This window comes from Tasmannia lanceolata, unplaced genomic scaffold (genome assembly GCF_043159265.1).
Source record: "Tasmannia lanceolata isolate RefF3 unplaced genomic scaffold, GAP_Taslan_0.1 ptg000012l, whole genome shotgun sequence".
Lineage (NCBI taxonomy): Eukaryota > Viridiplantae > Streptophyta > Magnoliopsida > Canellales > Winteraceae > Tasmannia > Tasmannia lanceolata.
In genome coordinates this window covers 1,948,824-1,969,033 of record NW_027518689.1, presented here as the reverse complement: position 1 = coordinate 1,969,033, position 20,210 = coordinate 1,948,824, and the positions used below count along the sequence as shown (strand labels likewise).

Below are 20,210 nucleotides of genomic sequence, written 5' to 3'. Positions count from 1 at the left end.
AATTCTGAAAAAAATATATATCTTTGAAAAAAAAATCAATCTAATGGAATTTGGGCCGAAATCCAGAAAATCTGAAATTTCGGATTTTGTAAGATTTTTGTTTCCATCACGACCAAAATCCAAAATTTCGGATTTGGGTCGAAATTTAAAACCATGTTCATAACTCATAAAGGAGGCTGGCCCATGGAAAAAAAGGGGGAGAATATATTTCTTCCCTATGGTAGTAGGCCTACCAGAGTCTCTTTGCCCGTCAGAGACAAATAAGCTGGCGGATCTATTCATTTTGTATTCAAAACTAAGGGCCTGTTTGAATATCTCATGCATTTGTATTTCGATTTGGATTTGAGTTTTGGATACAAAATACATCAATCACCTTCGTGATCTTGTTTTAAAAGAAAGAGAGAGACAGGGAGGGAGGGGGAGAGGGAGGTCTTGCTGCTGCTGGAGCAACGTCGAAGAGTTGAACGGTGAAGGAAGTTGCCACAAATATTGATTTCCAAATAATGTCTCACAGAACAGATTTGAAAATTGGAATTTTTTGCACTATTGTGGCTGATTTAGAAATCTAAGTTCAAAATATCAACTAAATCCAAAGAGAAAACAGTTCCTACACATATGTGTAGAGAATTCTCTACACACTAGCTTAAAATACAGTGGGGGCCCACATTGTTTGGGTGATCCAAGCCATCCATTTTAAAGGCTCTCACATAGATATGGTGTCTACAAAAAATCAGATCTATAGGATCATCCCAACCCTACGATTTGTGGAGGTAAAATGGATGTCTTTAAACCTTTACAAATTAGTCCATTTTTTGCCTCCACAGTTCGAATGGTTAGGATGATCCTATCGATCTGATTTTTTGTGGACACCTTATCTATGTGAGGGCCTTAAAAATGAATGGTTTGGATCACCCAAATAATGTGGCCCTCACTGTATTTTAAGCTAGTGTGTAGATAACTTATCTACACATGTGTAGGAACTGTTTTCTCAAATCCAAATCTAAATCTAAATCTAAATCTTGTGGGTATCCAAAAGTGGCCTAATGGTATTGTGACATTCTTGACATCGTCATTTTTTACCAAAACGGAACCGTCTTGAAATTATTTTCCTTTTTCCTTTAAAAAAGAGAAGTGATATATATTCGCCCCTTTGTTTTACTTGTGACAGCCCACTCTACTATACTTACGACCAAGGTTTAAAATTTCGGTTTCTGTGCCGGTTACGGTCTTTGAAAATTTGAAATTTCTACCGAAATTTCAGTCGAAATAAATGACCGTTTCGGTTTTATGGATTTCGGTGTCGGTCTCCACCAAAATTTTCTGAAATTCAATTTTTCTCCATTTACCAAATTTCGGACCGAAATTTCGATTTAATGATATTATTTATTAAAAAAAAAAGTGTTACAAAATTTTGGCCGAAATTTCAAAATTTGGGTCCGGAATTTGAAACCAAATTACCAAATTTCGGTTTTTGGTGGGTCCAAACGGAAATTTTAAACCATGCTTACGACTTCCTCTGTAAAAATTGAAGTGAGATCTCATTTCACTGGAAGAATATGCAAATGCGTTGGAGAGAGAGAGGGAGACAGAGAGAGAGAGAGAGGCATAATTGAATTCTCTGAATCAGACCACGTTTTGTCGGAAAAAAAACACGAAATGAAAGAAAATGGAAAATGCTAACAACATTCGCTCAAATAATTCAACAACGGTTATTTATTTCCTACCCAATTGATAAACTCCTAAGTCCTACCCACACTTGGACCCACAAAATAATACCGTTGGTTTGTCCCCGTCATTCGTACGAATTACACTAGCATTCTTTCTTCACTGCCAGAAAAGCAGTTCAGCTTCTTTGCAAGTTAATAAGGGTCTTGCATTTTTTTTATTTCTTCTTCACTCGTTCTTTGAATTTTTTTATGGGATTCGTTGAGCATCAAAGGCGTGGCGGATTTTCATGGAGTTTCATCAGAAGAAAGCAGGTTGATTCGGTTCAAAGGAAGCAGGAGGTTCAACAATTGGCAAAGAAATTATCTCTTCTTCAGCTTATTGCAATTGGTAATTTTTTTTTGTTTTGTTTTCTGTTTATAATGGTTGTGTCTTGTACTTTTAAATCGGTGTCAGGTTTTTGGTTTTGGGTTTATAATTCTGAAGATTTTCTATTAATCTCAGTTAATTTTGATTAATATGTAACAGTTGATGCTTAACAGGGTTTGTTCTGTTTCAGTTGTTGGTTATTCTTCCCTTTCTGAACTTTTATTCTTTCTTGATTTCTGTACTAGTTGGTTTGTGGGTTTGTTTTCTTACATGGGTTTTATTTGCTTTTGATTTGTGTTTTTTTTTCTTTCCTCTTTCTCAATACTTGGTTTTTGTTCTTAATTATCGTTTAGGGCTTTTCTGTTTATGGTTATTCTGATGAAATTCTGGTTTTGTGTGTCTTTATAAAGTGTAAGTTATTGCTTTTGCTGTTTATGTGTCATTCTGATCTTTTGTTTATTGAATCTGAACTGTGATCTTGATTCAGGTTTCTTGGTATTTTGTTGCGTTTGTTGTTTCGACGATGTTGTTGTAATACCTGGCCCAAATTGGGAAATATATATATATATATATATATATATATATATATATATATATATATATATATATAATGGGTGTCATTATCAAATTAAAAGGCAGCACTAAAGTATTTTTGAGGGTGTCCTTATCAAACTTACTATATATAGTAAGTCCGTACTTACTATAAATAGGCCTTAAAGAATCATTCTAGATCTCTTTCTACATACTTCTTTCTCTAGATTTTTCTTGGAATATTTCAAGTATATTCTTTACAAAATGTCTAACCCTTTTCTAGAATATTCACACATTCCCACTTCTAGAGCCTTCTACCAAGTTCTAGAAGGCTCTAGAATAACCTACATAATTCTAGAGGGTCTAGAAGATTGTAGAGCACTCTACATAATTCTAGAGATGCTTAGAACATTCTAGGACATTCCGGAATCTTCTACGTTATTCTAGATATATCTAGAAGTTTCTGGAATTCTTCCTGTGACAAATCTCCCCAACTTAATCTGGCGACGCCCTCGTCGTCCGTTCTTCCTTGATCCTCTCGATCGCATCCTTGAACTTCTCGATCGCATCCTTGAACTGTTGTAGTGCGTTCTCAGGTTCCCAACTTGCCTCGCTGTCTGGTAAGTTCTTCCACTTCACCAAGTACTTTTTGTATTTTGGAATGCCAGATCTTCGTACCTCTCGATCAGCAAGAATGTAGTCTACCTCTTTGTCATATGAGGCCACTATGGTTGTTGGGAATCTCCTAGACTCACCCCGGCTTGGATCTTCCCCATCGACATGATAGGGTTTTAAAAGACTAACATGAAAGACCGGGTGAATCTTTAGCTCAGGCGGCAATTGGAGTTGGTAAGCGGCTTTGCCTATGCGCTTAGTTATCTCATAAGGACCTTCGTATCTCCTTGCCAACCCCTTGTGTCTGTTCTGTTGTGACCTTTGGTGTGGTAAAATGTAAGAACCGGTAAAATATATATATATATATATAAATATAAAAATGGCCTCATAGGTGGGTAATCATCGGCCATTACTCATTTTCCCCAAGTTAATCGGGCATGAGGACATCTGGCATAATGGGGCGTACACGATTCGAACCCAAGTCTAAGCTAAGATTGAACGGCTTCCTACCACTAAGCCACCGCCCCAGATGTCAACAAAAACGGAATAGATATATATATGAGGAAAAAGATTATACGGTTGAGCGTACGCTGGCTTGGTGCGGAAGAGAGAGAAAATAAAAGGATTTCACACGCAATAGTCGCTGGTCTGAAAAAAAAATATATTAAAAGCCAAAACCCACCTCATTCTCTCCGCAGAAGCTTTTCTTGAGTGAAAAATAAAAATAAAAAACCCATACCTTCGTTCCTCTAGAGTTCTTGAGGTGGTGCCGCCTCCTCCTTCTCCGCCGCGGCCGCCTCATCTTCCACGAGAGAAGAAAAACAGAAAAAAAAACCCAAAACTCCACAGAAGCGCGTGGTTTGAAGAAAAACAAAAAACCAAAACCCAAAGAGGTGGTGCCGCCTCCTCCTTCCCATTTCCGCCGCCGCCTCCTTCTCCGGGCGCCGCCTCCTCCTTCTCACAGGTATGGGTTTTTTATTTTTTTTGCCTTCGTCGAACCAAAAATGGAAAAAAAAAAACCCAAAACCCATCTCCCATCTTCGTTTTTGCACAGAAGCTTGGGTTTTGGGTTTTTTTTTTTCTTTTTGCACAGTCTCAATTGACAAGGGACTGATGACTGCCAAAAACCATCTGCTTGATTATGGGACCGTTCAGGCATTGTGCCCAATATTGATGGGCCAAAGACCAAAGTACAAAGACTGCATTGCAGGTAGCCCCTTCACGACTCCGAAATTTAACCCGCACAAGGGTCCATTGTACTGCTATGTTTGTCCAAACATCCATCTGCTAAACAGTTCCAATCAACAGACATAAGCTCATCCTAATGTGGAGACTTGGGCCACCTAACTGTGTGGAGACTTGGGCCACCTAACTGTCTCTCAAAGTTAAATCTTACATGTTTATGCGCTCTTGCTATTCAAGAGCATAACTTCATTATCATGGAAGTGTAATCTCATTCATGACAGCCTATTGTCAAAGAATATTTGGTACAACATTGTTATGTATGCAGCATGAAAAATGTTTAGTACTTGTTTTGTGATAACACTAACTCTTTTGTTATGCTCTCTTAGCCATATCCTGCACCTGAGATGATGAGAGTAATCACTCATCAGTTTCCAGTTTTCTACCCTCCAATGTCACATATATCCTATATCCATGTTCAAATACAACATGATGAAAGCTACTACATAAGAGTTTCACATTCTTTGCACTTCATCTACTTTTACAGGTAAGCCAATATACAGGGCGGATTCACTTGTATGGAGAAGGCAATGGCTTTGTTGGGTTTGATGCTTGAAAGGGGATTTCGGCCGCATTTAGCAACTTCGAATGATGACGTTCTTGTATTGAGAAAAAGGGTTGCAAGGATGGGGCAGAGACAAAATTTTGGTCTAGAGAGGAACAAACAGATGATCTGATACACAATTCTCTTTCGTGCATTTGCTTAAACCTTGAACAAAATTGGTGAAGTTGTTGGTGTATGCATCTCTCTATGGCAGTTGTGTCTCAAAAAGTTCTTGATTTTTTGTACCTTGGCAGCAATTATCCATCTCCGTCCTGTTAGATGATCTCTCATTTCTAAGATACTCAAGTTTTCCTTTGGCTGTGAGTAACACATTTGGACCAAGCGATGTAGTTACTCCAATCTAGACAAAGGGAGGTCATATGAAGATTATAAAATTCAGTGGGGTAGACAAATACTTGCTGGGTAGAACTGTTATGTATGCAGCATGAAAAATGTTTAGTACGTGTTTTGTGATAACACTAACTGTTTTGTTATGCTCTCTTGTAATCTCAGATAAGTGAATTGTTGTGGCTTGAGATCCATTCAGCTATGCATATTCATGAAGTTGTGCTGCTTTTTTTTTTCTTTTTTTGGGGTGAGGGTCTGATGTTAATATGTATAGTTGAGACACTGGCTCTGTGTTCTTTTATCAAATCATTATTGAAAGAAACAACCGCAGAAACTGCTGTTTTGGATGCTGAGACAATTCTCTCGCTGCTGTTTTGAATTAATCCAGCAAAATATTTCAGATTGCTGTGGTTTGTTGATAACTTTTCTGCACCATTTGCTAATAATGCTAGTTCTGATCCCCTTGGGCTACACCAATTGCATTTCAACTCTATGGCTGTCAACAATTGTAAGGATGCAGTAGTGTTGGTGAAACAGAAGCAAAGTGATGGATTGCCATATTTATTAGGAAAGAAAACAACATAAAAAAAATCCCCTTTTCACTCTCTTGTACACAATGCCCCCATATTTAAGATCACATTCATTGATCCTTCTCAGCAGCCCTATTGGGCTTTTTAGTTGAGAATGAAAAAAAAATGGAGAATGAGCCGACCCATTCTGCCCATTTCTCTGATTTCCAACTCTCTAGGATTTGCATTGAATTCTCAAATCAAAATGGAGTCTCTCCAATTGGTTTTTCCACCCATTTCACCCGCTCAGAAGTTCAAAGATTGATATGCCTTCAAGAACATGGTCCAAGAAACAAAATCAGTAGCAGAAGAAAAAAACCTAACAGCAGGCTTCTCTCCTTTGAGGAAGCCATTATTTAGTTTCTCTGAGCTGCAAAAGAAAAAAACACGCAATGCATTCATAAGCAATATAAAACCTAACAGCAGGCTTAGGTAATAAACCCACACAAAATCAGTAGCAGAAAACCCTAAATCAGTGAAAAAAAAAGGAGTAAAACCTTCATTTTGATGGTCCAGTGTCATGCTAAACGAAGGCTAAACGGGAGAAGACTACTTGCCCAATATCCTAGTCATCAGTCCCTTGTCAATTGAGGGGTAACCTTTACTACTAAATTTTTTTTAAACAGATGGTTTTTTACAGTAAAGTTGTAGGATTTATGCCACTTTTTTTTTCAAATTTCTCTCTCTTCTCTATCCCTATGCTCTACAAGGAGACTACTATCCACACTTGACAACCAAGCACACCACACAGGCTTACTATTATTCTACTACCCCAAATCCAGAGAAAATATTTCGTGGAAAAATAAAATTTCAGACATAGTATGTTTGCAATTTTTTTAGAAATAGGAAAGAAAAAATGATTTCGCATAAAAAATTAACTGGAAATAAGTTTACTAGATGCAGGAAATTTTATTTTCTTGAAAAAAGTTTCCACACACAAAAAGAAAAAAAAAACCCAAAACCCAAGCTTCTGTGCAAAAACGAAGATGGGAGATGGGTTTTGGGTTTTTTTTTTTCCATTTTTGGTTCGACGAAGGCAAAAAAAATAAAAAACCCATACCTGTGAGAAGGAGGAGGCGGCGCCCGGAGAAGGAGGCGGCGGCGGAAATGGGAAGGAGGAGGCGGCACCACCTCTTTGGGTTTTGGTTTTTTGTTTTTCTTCAAACCACGCGCTTCTGTGGAGTTTTGGGTTTTTTTTTCTGTTTTTCTTCTCTCGTGGAAGATGAGGCGGCCGCGGCGGAGAAGGAGGAGGCGGCACCACCTCAAGAACTCTAGAGGAACGAAGGTATGGGTTTTTTATTTTTATTTTTCACTCAAGAAAAGCTTCTGCGGAGAGAATGAGGTGGGTTTTGGCTTTTAATATATTTTTTTTTCAGACCAGCGACTATTGCGTGTGAAATCCTTTTATTTTCTCTCTCTTCCGCACCAAGCCAGCGTACGCTCAACCGTATAATCTTTTTCCTCTATATATATATATGTTAAAAATTTCCAATAGTCACTATTCACAATAGTCACTATGCGAGATTACTATGCAGAAATACTATGCAAGTTCACTATTGAGATACACTATTTAAAAGTATTATTCACAGTAGGACCCACCGAGTACTATTTACAAACGGGTCCCACCATCAGTAGGTCCCACATCAGCGGGCCCCACACCCGCAGGTCCCACATCAGCGGGCCCCACATCAGCGGGCCCCACACAAGTAGGTCCCACACAAGTAGGTCCCACACAAGCGGGTCCCACATCAGCGGGTCCTACCAACAGTAGGTCCCACAACAAGTAAGTCCCACACAATAATTCAAGTTACTATTCAAGCAAATAAACTAATAATATAATAATTCAAGTTACTATTCATGCAAATAAAATAATAAATAAAATAATAATATAATAATTCAGGTTAAGGCTATAAATAGAGGCTCGCAGACGAGGAGAAGGAAAAAAAAAGAGAAAGAGAGAGGAAGAGAAGAAGAAGAAAAAGAAAAAGGAAATCTGAGAGAGAAGAAGGAAAAGGAAATCAGAGAGAAGAAGGAAAAGGAAATCTGAGAGAGAAGAAGGAAAAGGAAATCTGAGAGAGGAGAAGGAAAAGGAAATCTGAGAGAGGAGAAGGTAAGTCTGTCAATAGTTATTTATTTACACAGTGAAATATCGGTGATATGGTTGGTTCTACCACCTATGCATAAAGCGTGCATATGAGGCGATAACTCGCTATCGATTATGCAAACTTTATCATCATATTTGAACGGTGAAATGCTCGCATAGTAACCGTAAAGTAAACTGTAAGGAAAGAAAGGCGAAGAAAGGCGAACTGCTGAGCATAGTAGCCAAAGAATGGTGGCCCACATGAATAGTAACATGCGGGGCCCACATGAATAGTAACATGCGAGGCCCACATGAATGAGTAACATGCGGGGCCCACATGAATAGTAACATGCGGGGCCCACATGAATAGTAGCATGTGGGGTCCACATGAATGGTAACCTATGGGGTCCACATGCATAGTAACATGTGGGGTCCATATGAATAGTGTAGCATGTGGGGTCCATATGAATAGTGTCTGCTAGGCCCCATGATCTTGAAATATGAATTTGATAACAAATAATATGGGGTCCACAGGGAACATTATTTTGGACATAGATGGACATTACCTGGATAGAAAGGACACTACCTTAAAATATGAATTTGATGATAACTGTTAATTTTTGGGCCCACTTGGTAGGGAGGCATACACGTGCAAGGTGGAACCACCCTCAAATTGGGGTATATATATCTTTGGTGGAAGTTTGATATAAAAAAATGAGACAGCAGTATAGCGCCTCAAAATGAGTGTCTATGCCAAAACAGAACGTGAATATGATTTTATCTTCAGGATGATGCCCCTCACACCCTCACTTAGAGGCCGTCCCAATATATATACATCCGAAGTCTTTACAAGGCAGGTGATACCTAACTTTGCTCGTACGACTTTCAATGTATCCAACAAGAATGGTGAAGTATTTGATTTACATTGTTTCTAAGTTATTCTATATTATATGTTGAAATGGATTCAGTTTAAATTGTATTTATTTGAAATGATTCTGAAAATCTCGAGGAAAGGTAGGAAAGGTTGCTGGGCTGTATATGGAAAATTTCTCCTCACTATGTAGACGTGTTTTAAAACTGGGGAGGGCGTGGACCCAAAAGGGCAGTGACCCAAAAGGGCATGACCCAGAACCGGATAATAGCGGACAGTATCTACATGGGTAGGATCGGGATTTCACATCATGGTATCAGGGCTGGACCTTCTATCATATTGGAAAAGTATTTGTTCAGTTTATTTGAATTGAATTCTGGTTTAGAAAATCTCTATGAATTATTATGTTGGAAAAGTATTTGAATGTTATTTGAATAAATATGGATCTTGATCTGCTGTTTAGATTGAACTATCATACCTGCTAGGTTACTATCACTCTGCTTGACGTTGATTCCTCCACCACAGGAGTTGAGGCATTAGATGGTGGAGCATTTGCAAATGAAGGAACCATGGGATAAGGGACTGTGTTATCAGAGAGTTTGTTCCTGAGTTTTTACATTTTGACGCCTTGCGTCATTTACCATGTCTATCAATACTTTGTTATGATAAGACATCTTTCAGTTGTAATAAGATTCTATCGTGGTTGATGCTTGTATAAAAAAAAAAAATAGTTACATGATTTTTGCTTTCTTTTGCTCGTAGCGACTCGTCGGAAATCGGGTCGTTACATAAAAGCTTTACTAAGACATGGTCACCCACTTGGGTATTCCACCGCACGCCTTTTCTTGTCAGCCCACTTCTTCATTTTCTTAGATGCCTTCTTTAAGTAGGACCGTGCGATGTCTGCTTGTTCATGCCACCCCTTGGCCATTTTATAAGCAGTTGGGCTCCTTCCCGCGTAACACGCTCGTAACCCGTAGCAACTGCTTGTGGCGTTAGAGGTTGTTGTCCTGTGGCAAGCTCGAACGGACTATGGCCTGTTGATTTGCTTTGCTGCAAGTTATAGGAGAATTGGGCAACATCTAGCAACTTGGTCCAATCTCGTTGGTTTTCTCTCTCATAGTGCCTCAAATACATCTCCAGCAATGCATTCACCCGCTCGGTTTGCCCATCTGTTTGGGGGTGGTAGCTGGTAGAGAATTTAAGATCCATTCCCATGAGTTTGAAGAGTTCTGTCCAGAATCGGCCAGTGAAGCGTGAGTCTCGGTCGCTGATGATGGATTTAGGAACTCCCCAATACTTCACCACGTGCTTTAGGAATAGCCTAGCCGCTTTTGTTGCTGTGCACTCTGTTGGAGCCGGTATGAACACACCATACTTGGAGAATCTGTCAACCACTACCATGATGCTACTACAACCCTTTGACTTTGGCAGTTTAGTGATGAAGTCCATAGATATGCTTTCCCATGGATGCTCTGGTATTGGTAGTGGTTCAAGTAAGCCTGCTGGAGAGTGGTGCTCCACCTTGTCTTGTTGGCACACATGACAAGTCTTCACATAGGCCTCCACATCATCATGCATTCGAGGCCAATAGCATATGTCATCTACAAGGGCTAGAGTCCGGTGCAATCTGGGATGTCCAGCCCACTTGGTATCATGACATTCTTTGAGAATGTCTCGCCTAAGATTCCCCCATTTAGGAGGAACATAGAGCCTGTCCCCCTTCGTGTAGAGCAAATCACCCTTTAACCAAAACCGTAGCGTCTTCCCTTCTTTCCCATAATCAATGATAGTCTTGGCCGTCGGGTCATGCTGCAACCCTTCCTTAACCCGATCTAGTAGTTGACAATTGGGAGGACTCAATGCAGTAAGCTCGGCCTTACGACTCAAAGCATCTGCTACTAAGTTCACTTTCCTTGGCTTGTATTCCAGGGTGTAGTCAAATTCTGCTAAGAAGTCCTGCCACCGTGCTTGCTTGGGACTTAGCTTCTTCTGGGACTGAAAGTAACTTGTGGCAACATTGTCCGTCTTCACCGTGAACTTGGAGCCCAATAAGTAATGTCGCCATGTTCTTAAGCAATGTACAACAGCAGTCATCTCTTTCTCTTGCACCGTGTACTGTCGTTCTGCGTCGTTGAGCTTTCGGCTCACATACGCAATGGGGTGGCCATCTTGCATTAGAACTCCTCCTATTGCAAAGTCTGACGCATCAGTGTGTACTTCATAAGGCTTGGTGTGGTTAGGAAGAGCCAGGACAAGTTCCTCCATGACAATCTTTTTCAATGTTTCAAAGGCTCGTTGACATGAGACCGTCCACTCCCAAGGGCGGTTTTTCTTCAAGAGATCTGTCAATGGCTCTTGATGAAGCGCCTATAGTAGTTAACCAAGCCAAGGAATGAGCGTAACTCTGTGACCATAGTGGGAGGCATCCACTCTTGTATGGCTTGCACTTTGCCTTCATCCATCCTTAGCTTACCACAGCCAATCTTGTGCCTCAAGAAAGTCACCTCCTCTTGGGCAAATGAGCATTTCTCCTTTTTCACATAGAGTTGGTTTTCTCGTAATACTTGGAAGACTTGCTTCAAATGCTCAACATGCTCATCTAATGTGGTGCTATACCCTACTATTTCATCTAAGTAGACAACAACGAATCGATCCAGGAAAGATGGAAGACATTGTTCATGAGAGTGCAGAATGTGGCTGGTGCATTCGTGAGGCCAAAAGGCATAACCAAGAACTCGTAAGAGCCATACCTTGTTACGCACGTGGTCTTAGGCTCATCTCCTTCGGCTATCCTCACTTGGTAGTACCCCGATCTCAAATCTAGCTTAGTGAAATACCGTGCTCCGCCAAGCTGATCGAACAAATCGGCAATGAGAGGGATGTGGTTAATGTGGGTCTCGTCTTGTGTGGGTTCCGCTTGATGTGACTTGAATTTTTGAACTTGGGTTTTGGCCTTAGTTGTGAAAAGGCTATTTCTTGGACTTCTTAGTTGGGTTTGGACTTAGTTTTTGATGTATTGGATTTAAGCTCCTATCATGGGAAAGACTCAACTTGGACTTTGAATTGGGCTTGGGTATGGATGGATTGCAATGGATTTTCAATCCTCCATAAGGGAGTCCAAGGTTTTTTGGTCAAGAGAGCCCAATATATTGAAGAATCAGTGAAGTTGGGCACTATGTCTTCTTTGTTTCTTTAATCCTTTGAGGGCTTTGATGTGCATGACTATCTGGTTGGTGGTGTCTGGAGAGGATATAACATTTGGTTTTCTGAAATCTTGGCACCACTTTTTTTCTGATAAAATGTGGTGGACTTGAATAGTGATCCTTTGGGTTTGGGTTGTTTTTCGCCAATTCAGTTTATCTTGCTTGAGGACTTTGTGGATGTGAACAAATTGATTGACACGATATTTTGTATATCATTATACTGGATTTTGATGTTTTGCTGGAGTTGGGTTAGGTTTTCAGGATCTAGCCCAGCATTGATGAGCCTAAGTTCATCAGTATAGTACCAATAGGTGGGTTGTATCCTAACCAAATGATAGGATGGGTAGAATTCATGGCAGGGGTGTGGAGTTGGTTCTACTACTCGCCACTCCGAAACTGCGGATTGGATTGTGAAATCCATGACTTGATCTGGGTATATGGAATGGAACCACTTGAAAGTCTCTTTGATGTATTCTAGAAAGAACTTAAGGCTGTGGCATTTCCTTACTCTGAGTCCACAGAGGAATCCGTTCTCAAAGTAGTAACTCAAAACTTCAGGGGTGAAGAATCGAGGTTCACAGATCCACATTACTGTCGAGGTTCCATAGTCAACCTCTGGGATGTCTTGATTTTGGATTATGTTGGCTATTTCTAACCATCTCTCACATTCAATATTAGCAAATTCTATTATATATTGGATGATGTTGTGGGGGAGGTTATCTACGGCGCATTGGGCCAATTCATACCTATCTGAGTATTTGAAGGCTGAAATTGGTTCTATCATATTGGGGGTTGGTTATTTGGTTCCTGAACTACTGGCTTGGAAGAGATTTCTGGGTTCTGAATTCTCAAGATTTTGGATTGGGAAGTCTCTTTCTAGTTGCCTGATGGCAATTTTTGCGAAGGTTACTTGGCCTTGGGGTGTACGGGGGTAGCTTTGCCACCACCAGGCATCTGTTACATGTTTCGAAAGATTATCCAGTAAGAGTTGTTGCTCTTCTGTCAACCTGATTTCTGAGGGGATTGTAGGCCATTATTGAGCAGGATTTAGGACTTCCCCTAGGGGATAGGATATAGGTATGTTTGGGTCTTCATCCATGGATGTGAAGGTACCTTGATGAGCCTTTGGAAGTCCTATAACAGAAGTAGTTTCCATGAATTCCGAATTTTGAGAAATTGAAAGACCTTTGATAGCACAAATATATTGGTCACTTGGAGGGGAAAGGAATAAAATTTTGATTAATTGACAGAAGGAAGTAGTAGTTGGTCCCCAAAAAGTAAATGATGTAAACAAAATATTTGTTTGAGAAAGGGTTTTGATGTTCTTTTGAAGTATATCTTTTGCTGCTATGTAATCTACACGAAATAGAAGTTCTTGATTTAGAAGAACAATTTAAAATTTTGAAATACAAAGGATAATTGATAAAATCTATTTTGTGATCGTAGAGTATTTCTATTGCGTGGGATTCCATGATCCTGACGTAAATTGAACAAATTGTTCAACTGATTGTCCAGTATCATTGACCCATTGCTTCAGTATTTCTCCATAACATATATCAGAGGCATTAGTCTCTAATATTTTGAAAGCATTTTGGTCAACTATGCCTAGTGGTGGCAAACCTACAGAAGAGCAACAACTCTTATTGGATAATCTTTGGAAATATCAAACAGATGCCTGGCGGTGGCAAACCTACCCTCGTACACCTCAAGGCCAAGTAACCTTTGCAAAAATTGCCTTCAGGTAACTAGAAAGATACTTCCTAATAAAAAATCTTAAGAATTCAAAACCCAGAAATCTCTCCCAAGTCAGTAATTCAGGAACCAAAGAATTAACCCCCAATATGATAGAACCAATTTCAGTTTTCAAATACTCAGATAGGTATGAATTGGCCCAATGCGCCGTCGGTAACCCTCCCCACAATATCATCCAATAGATAGCAAAATTTGCTAATATTGATTGTGAGAGATTGTTAGAAATAGCTAACGTAATCCAAAATCAAGACATCCCAGAGGTTAACTATGGAACCTCGACAGTAATGTGGATCTGTGAACCTCAATTCTTCACCCGTGAAGTTTTGAGTTACTACTTTGAGAACGGATTCCTCTGTGGACTCAGAGTAAAGAAATATCACAGCCTTAAGCTCTTTCTAGAATGCATCAAAGAGACTTTCAGGTGGTTCCATTCTATATACTCAGATCAAGTCATGGATTTCACAATCCAATCTGCAGTTACGGAGTGGCCAGTAGTCGAACTAACTCCACACCCCTACCATGAATTCTACTGATCCTACCATTTGGTTAGGATACAACCCACCTATTTGTACTATACTGATGAACTCAAAAGCTTATCAATGCGGGGCTAGATCCTAAAAACCTAACCCAACTATAGCAAAACATCAAAATCCAGTATAATGATATACAAAAAATATCGTCTCAATCAATTTGTTCAGATCCACAAAATCCTCAAGTAAGATACCCTGAATTGGCGAACAAGAACCCAAACCCAAATGATCAATATTCAAGTTCACCACACTTTATCCGGAGAAAAGCGGTGCCAAGATTTCAGAAAACCCTCTCCAGACACCACCAACCGGGTAGTAATGAACATCAAAGCCCTCGAAGGATCAAAGAGACAAAGAAGACACAGTGCCCAACTTGACCGATCCTTCAATACATTGGGCTCTCTTGACCAAGAAACCTTTGACTCCCTTATGGAGGATTGAAACCCATTTCAATCCATCCATACCCAAGCCTAATCAAAGTCCAAGTTGAGTCCTTCCCAAGACAGGAGCCCAAATCCAATACATCAAAAAACTAGGTCCAAACCCAACTAATAAGTCCAAGAAAAAGCCTTCTCACAACTAAGGCCCAAACCCAAGTTCAAAAATCCAAGTCACATCAAGCGGGACCCACATCAAGAATGAACCAACAGAAGTGGGACCCACATCAAGATAGAACCGGAAGTAGCAATACCCACACAGACGGGACCCACACAAGGCGGGACCCACAATGAGGGACCCACATCAATACAGGCCCACAAGCAGGACTCACACATCAAAGCGGGGCCCACAGGCAGACCCACACGTCCAAGAAAGGCCCACAAGTCACATCAAAGACACTCCATCAAAGCATCAAGACAAGAAGCCACTAAGTGATGTTTCCAAAAGCACTTCAAAAAGCAAGAAAAGTGGTATTCTCCACCAAAGGCAGTCAACAAAGTCCAAGACATCAAAGCAAAAGCCATGTTCTTTCCAAAATATCAAGAGTAAGATACCATCAACCACCCATTGTGAGTTTTCCCACCGAAACCCAAAGCCACTTCACTAAGGTCCAAAACATCAACGCCACCTTCCATCAAACCATCCCAACCATACAAATGGTATCCAAATTAGCTTTCCATACCAACCACAAATCTAAGACTTCCAAAACTCTATAAATAATAAGCACCCCCATACATCAAAGGAGGAGAAAACCAAAGAGTGAAAACCACACACCCTTATGCTTCGTTTGGTTGCAAGTAAAAAAGAATTCCATTGAATTTTTGTGGAAAAAGAGAGGAGATAAGGGAGGGGACAAGCATTTATTTGACAAGGGTGTCATTATGAGTGGAGAGAGAGGGAAGAGAGAGAAAGAGAGAAAGAGAGAGAGAGCACCATTCTCTAGAAAATTACATGGGAGACTTCCAACGTAATACTGATGTCACCTCCCTATTGGATTTTTGTCTTTTACTAGCTACCAAACGAAGCATTAAGAGTTCCTCCCATCTTCCCTTAGCCTTAGCCTTTAGCCTTAAACCTTCCGTCTGTCTTCACCCTCAATCAAGCCTTCACCCTCAAGCCTTCCATGTTACTTAACCCATAAGCATTCACTGTTAAGCTTTCCCAGTTACTTAACCCTCAAGCCTTAACCATTCCATGTTAGTGTAACTCCCCTCTCTTTTATTTTATGTAATTATCTTCTTTAAGTTTTCTTGTTAACTCTGTCTAAGTTTTTAATTTGTTTACGTTTATGTAATCTCTCTCCCCTCTCTTTTAATTAATGTTGTAATCTCTTCCGCCTCTCACTCTTTATGTTATTTGTTTAGTTAATCTTCCCCTTCAACCTCTCTCTTTATGTTGCTTGTTAGTTTATCTTTTTTGTTTTCTTTTCCTATGTTGTCAACCCTTAACCTTTACGCCGATGGTTGCAACACACCAAGAACCCTTTACCCTTAAACCGTTGGTTGTAATACACCAACGCACCAGTTACTATTAACCCCTAAAACTCACTCCGATCCCTCTCCCCCATTGGTATCAAAGCTGTTGGATGGGGGGGGGGGGAAAGCACTCGATACAAAATTAAAATTTTACCCTCCCATCAACCACCTCAAAAACCAAAAGTTCTATGAGCTTATCCTAGTTGATACTAAGTCCATTATAATCAAACCATACTTTGATAAGATGGATAACTCTCTCTAAACCCATACATCCGTCCACATTCTTCAAGCGCTCTCTCTAGCCAACTGGGGAAAAACTATACGTTGGTCTTTTAACGTAAAACCATAAGTCTCGAGGTTGAGGCAGGTAGTCAATGATGACCGTGGATACTTAGACTAATATCCAGTTCTCTAAGTTATATTGGTAACAATTATAGCTTTTATCTTATTTTAACTGTGGTCCTGGTGATATTTTAGATTTTTTAGGTGAATTTCCTAGTTTTCTAAGGATATAGTGCTTGAGGGTTAAGTAACTGGGAAGGCTCAACGGTGAAGGCTTATGGGTTACGTAACATGGAAGGCTTGAGGGTGAAGGCTTGAAGGTGAAGGCTTGCTTGAGGGTGAAGGCTTAAGGCTAAGTTTAAGGCTAAGGCTAAGATGGAAGGCTTAAGGCTAAAGGCTAAGGCTAAGGGAAGATGGGGAGGAACTCTTAATGGTGTGGTTTTCACTCTTCGGTTTTTCTCCTGCTTTGATATATGGGGGTGCTTCTTATTTATAGAGTTTTGGAAGTCTTGATGTGTGGTTGGTATGGAAACTTAATTTGGATACCATTTGTATGGTTGGGATTGTTTGATGGAAGGTGGAGTTGATGTTTTGGACCTTAGTGAAGTGGCTTTGCAACCAACGACATTGATACCAATATATCTATATACTATATAGCAGAAGAGAAAATGAGAGAATTATTTGAATTTCTCCCAAAGTTCTATGAGAATTACACATCACTTGTTTTGACTTTTTTTAACAAAGGCACCCATTCAACCCACATATTTTCAATCCTACGCCCTCCTTTATGCTTTTTAACAAAGGCACCCATTAAAGCCACATAATTTCAATCCTACCCCCCTCCTTTATGCTTTTTTAATTATGGAAACCTCTATAGATTGGAGGGCTAGGATCAACCTATGGAAATGATTTTACGGATACAACCTATTGACGGTTTGGATCAACCTATTGACGATTCCATCACATGGACGGTTTGGATCAACCTATGATGTGGTCCGTACAGTTCTTTGTCGGCCCGTGCATCGCACGGGGTTTTTTACTAGTATATATATATATATATATATATATATATGGGCTTATTGTTCCTACGCTCGAGCTTAGATAAGCTTATCTGCTCTCGAGTGCAGAAACAGGGTGGGCCCACATTGTTGGGGTGATCCAAAGCATTCATTTGGAAGGCCGTATCATATATAGGGTGTCCACAAAAAATAGTTCCATTGGATTATCCTAACCCTTCCATTTGTCGAGGGGGAAAATGGGCAGATTTGTGGACAAATAGTCTGTCCAATTTCCCCTTCACTATTGGATGGGTAAGGATGATCCTATGGATCTGATTTTTGGTACACACCCTATCTATGGAAGGGCCTTCCAAATGGATGCTTTGGATCACCCAATAAATGTGGCCCTACATGATTTATTAGCACTCGAGCGCAGATAAGCTATCTGCGCTCGAGCTCATAAACCTTTTTCCCTATATATATATATATATGTGTGTGTGTGTGTGTGTGTGTGTGTGGAGTTCTAATGGCTTCTTCTCAGTGCAGTCTTTCTTCTTATTCTGATCCTGGTTGTGATTCTTGGCTTGCACCTTCAGGTGGTTTGGTGCTCCCTGATCCTTTATGTTGAAGCTTTCTGTTGGACAACAATTTTTAAGAATATAAATATTTGTTATGTGCTCAAAGGAGGAACTTACATTAGCAAATTGGTGTATACTTGGTAAAGAAGTTGAAGAATCTTGTAGCTACATTTTCATCTACTGCAAGGTGTCCTTGTTTGTGTGGACTTCTATATAAGGAGATTTGGGATTATGTGGGTTTTTCCTAGCTCGGTGGGATGCCTAATTCGTGGGTGGTGATCCCTTCTCTTGGTGAAAGAGGAAATATCCTATGGAAAATCACCCTGATGGCTGTATTGTCGGGCATTTGGAGTCTTCTCCTAGTGTGACCTTATAGTGAATCAAATGTTCAATCATTTCTTAAATAATTTCTCATTGTGGCCATGGGGGTCTCTTGGTAGGAGATTAATGGAGAGTGGCATGAAATAGAATGGCGCAAGTCATATAAGAAGAAAATTGTAGCTAAATGGGTGTTGACCTGCATCAAACTCATTGAAGTTGAATTTTGATGGGAGCTCTAGAGGTAATCCTGGTCTTGCCAGAATTGAGGGAGTTTTTAGAGATGACTTGTCCCTTACAAATTGCTTCTTGTGTTCAAAGGAGACACAACAAATACCATTGCTTGGGCTTCCAATAGATGCATGAACAGTGCCATCTTGTCAGTCTTTTGTCTCTTAGAGAAATTTCTAGAAAACTTATCAATCTCCTTCTTGCAAATTCAGTGGATTGCAACTAAGAAAGTGGATGAATTGGCTAATAATGATGTTGATAGGGGTAGATTATGACATGGTATCAATCTCCAAACTTATCAATCTCCCTTTCTCCTTTTCTCTCTTTGTCTTCTCCTCTCTTATCTTCTCTCCTCATCTTAATCCCCTATCACCACTCTTTTTCTGATATATCTTCCATTTGTTTCTTACCCTAACATGGGGTAGATTATGACATGGTATAAGAGCATGTTCAGATATAGATCTAGATTAGAACCCTAAAACTTCAGTTCAGGTTTTTTCTTCTCATTTTGGGCAGTTGTGATGATAGTGGACAATAAGTGGGAGTATCCTTCAACAATTAAAGGTGTGTACTAGTACCTTTTGGCCGTCTATGATGGTGAGGTTATACAATTATGTAATACCTTTGAACTTGAACTATGGAAGGAGAACCAATTAAGGTTGGTGAGGTTATGCAACCGAGAATCTCGTCCATAGAAAGTAATCATAATGACCAACCATGAATGATGACTACCACGGTTAGACTTAATGGAAGGAACTACTTGGAATGGACTCATTCGGCTAGGATGATTTTATTTTATTTTTTTAGAAGAAGAAGTTGAGTTACATAACCGAGATTTTGGTAGACCAACCAAGGCGTGCCATGAAATATTGTGGGTGGGGCACGGTGAGATTCGTCCCACCTTGCCCTATTGGAATAAGGCTTTTATTGGCAAGGATGGGAGACGATGCAAACAAATATATCTGGACTTGCCTCACTTGCCAACAAGGTTTTAAATTTCGGTTTCGGTGTTGGTGTCGGTTTCAGCCACCACCAATTTTCGGGCCAAAATTTCGGCTGAAATCATGTAAAATTATGATTATGATTTCGTTTATTTTTTTAATTTCGACTGAAATGTCTAAAATTTCGGTGTCAATTTCGGCGATTTCGGTGGAAATTTCATAAATTTCTGTGGAAATTATAACATTTCAATGTACATTTTTAAAATTCGATGCAAATTTTGTAAAAATGTCCAAAAATGAAATTTCAACCTAAATTTTGGCAACATTTCAGCGAAATTTTGGTATTTCAGTGAAATTTTGGTAAAATTTCGGCGAAATCTTGTAAAGAAACGACTTCATGTGAATTTCATTTCGGTTTGTGCCGAAACTGAAATATTTCAGCCGAAACGAAACGTTTCGGCCGAAATTTAAAACCATGCTTGCCAATAGGATATAGTTCAAAAGCCCGAACCCATGGGGCTCTTAAAATCATTCCTTGTATCAAGAAGGCCTTTAGAGCTAGAGGTTCAACTTGGGTCGGTCGGGTGGAGCTTGTGTAAAATTTGAATTGGAATCAACCCTGGC

At 39.8% G+C, this 20,210-nt stretch overlaps 1 protein-coding gene and 2 long non-coding RNA genes across 4 annotated transcripts in view; 2 read left to right on the top strand and 1 right to left on the bottom strand.

The window, feature by feature from the left end:
* The first annotated feature begins 1,630 nt into the window (after positions 1-1,630).
* Positions 1,631-20,210, top strand: part of LOC143887012 (cationic amino acid transporter 3, mitochondrial-like) — a 43,733-nt gene continuing 25,153 nt past the window's right edge. Inside the window, exon 1 of one of the 2 annotated variants that reach the window (XM_077391140.1) lies at positions 1,631-2,055. In XM_077391140.1, the coding sequence (XP_077247255.1) occupies positions 1,917-2,055 (139 nt within the window). In that variant the 5' untranslated portion in view covers positions 1,631-1,916. The remainder of the gene's footprint in view (positions 2,056-20,210) is intronic. The other variant, XM_077391139.1, reaches the window with a different exon arrangement.
* LOC143887532 (uncharacterized) lies at positions 3,750-5,664 on the top strand. Its single transcript, XR_013254225.1, has 2 exons — positions 3,750-4,144; positions 4,910-5,664. It is a non-coding gene; the product is annotated as an uncharacterized LOC143887532 (long non-coding RNA).
* LOC143887533 (uncharacterized) lies at positions 5,847-7,338 on the bottom strand. Its single transcript, XR_013254226.1, has 2 exons — positions 6,944-7,338; positions 5,847-6,253 (listed from the first exon to the last, which is right to left on the bottom strand). It is a non-coding gene; the product is annotated as an uncharacterized LOC143887533 (long non-coding RNA).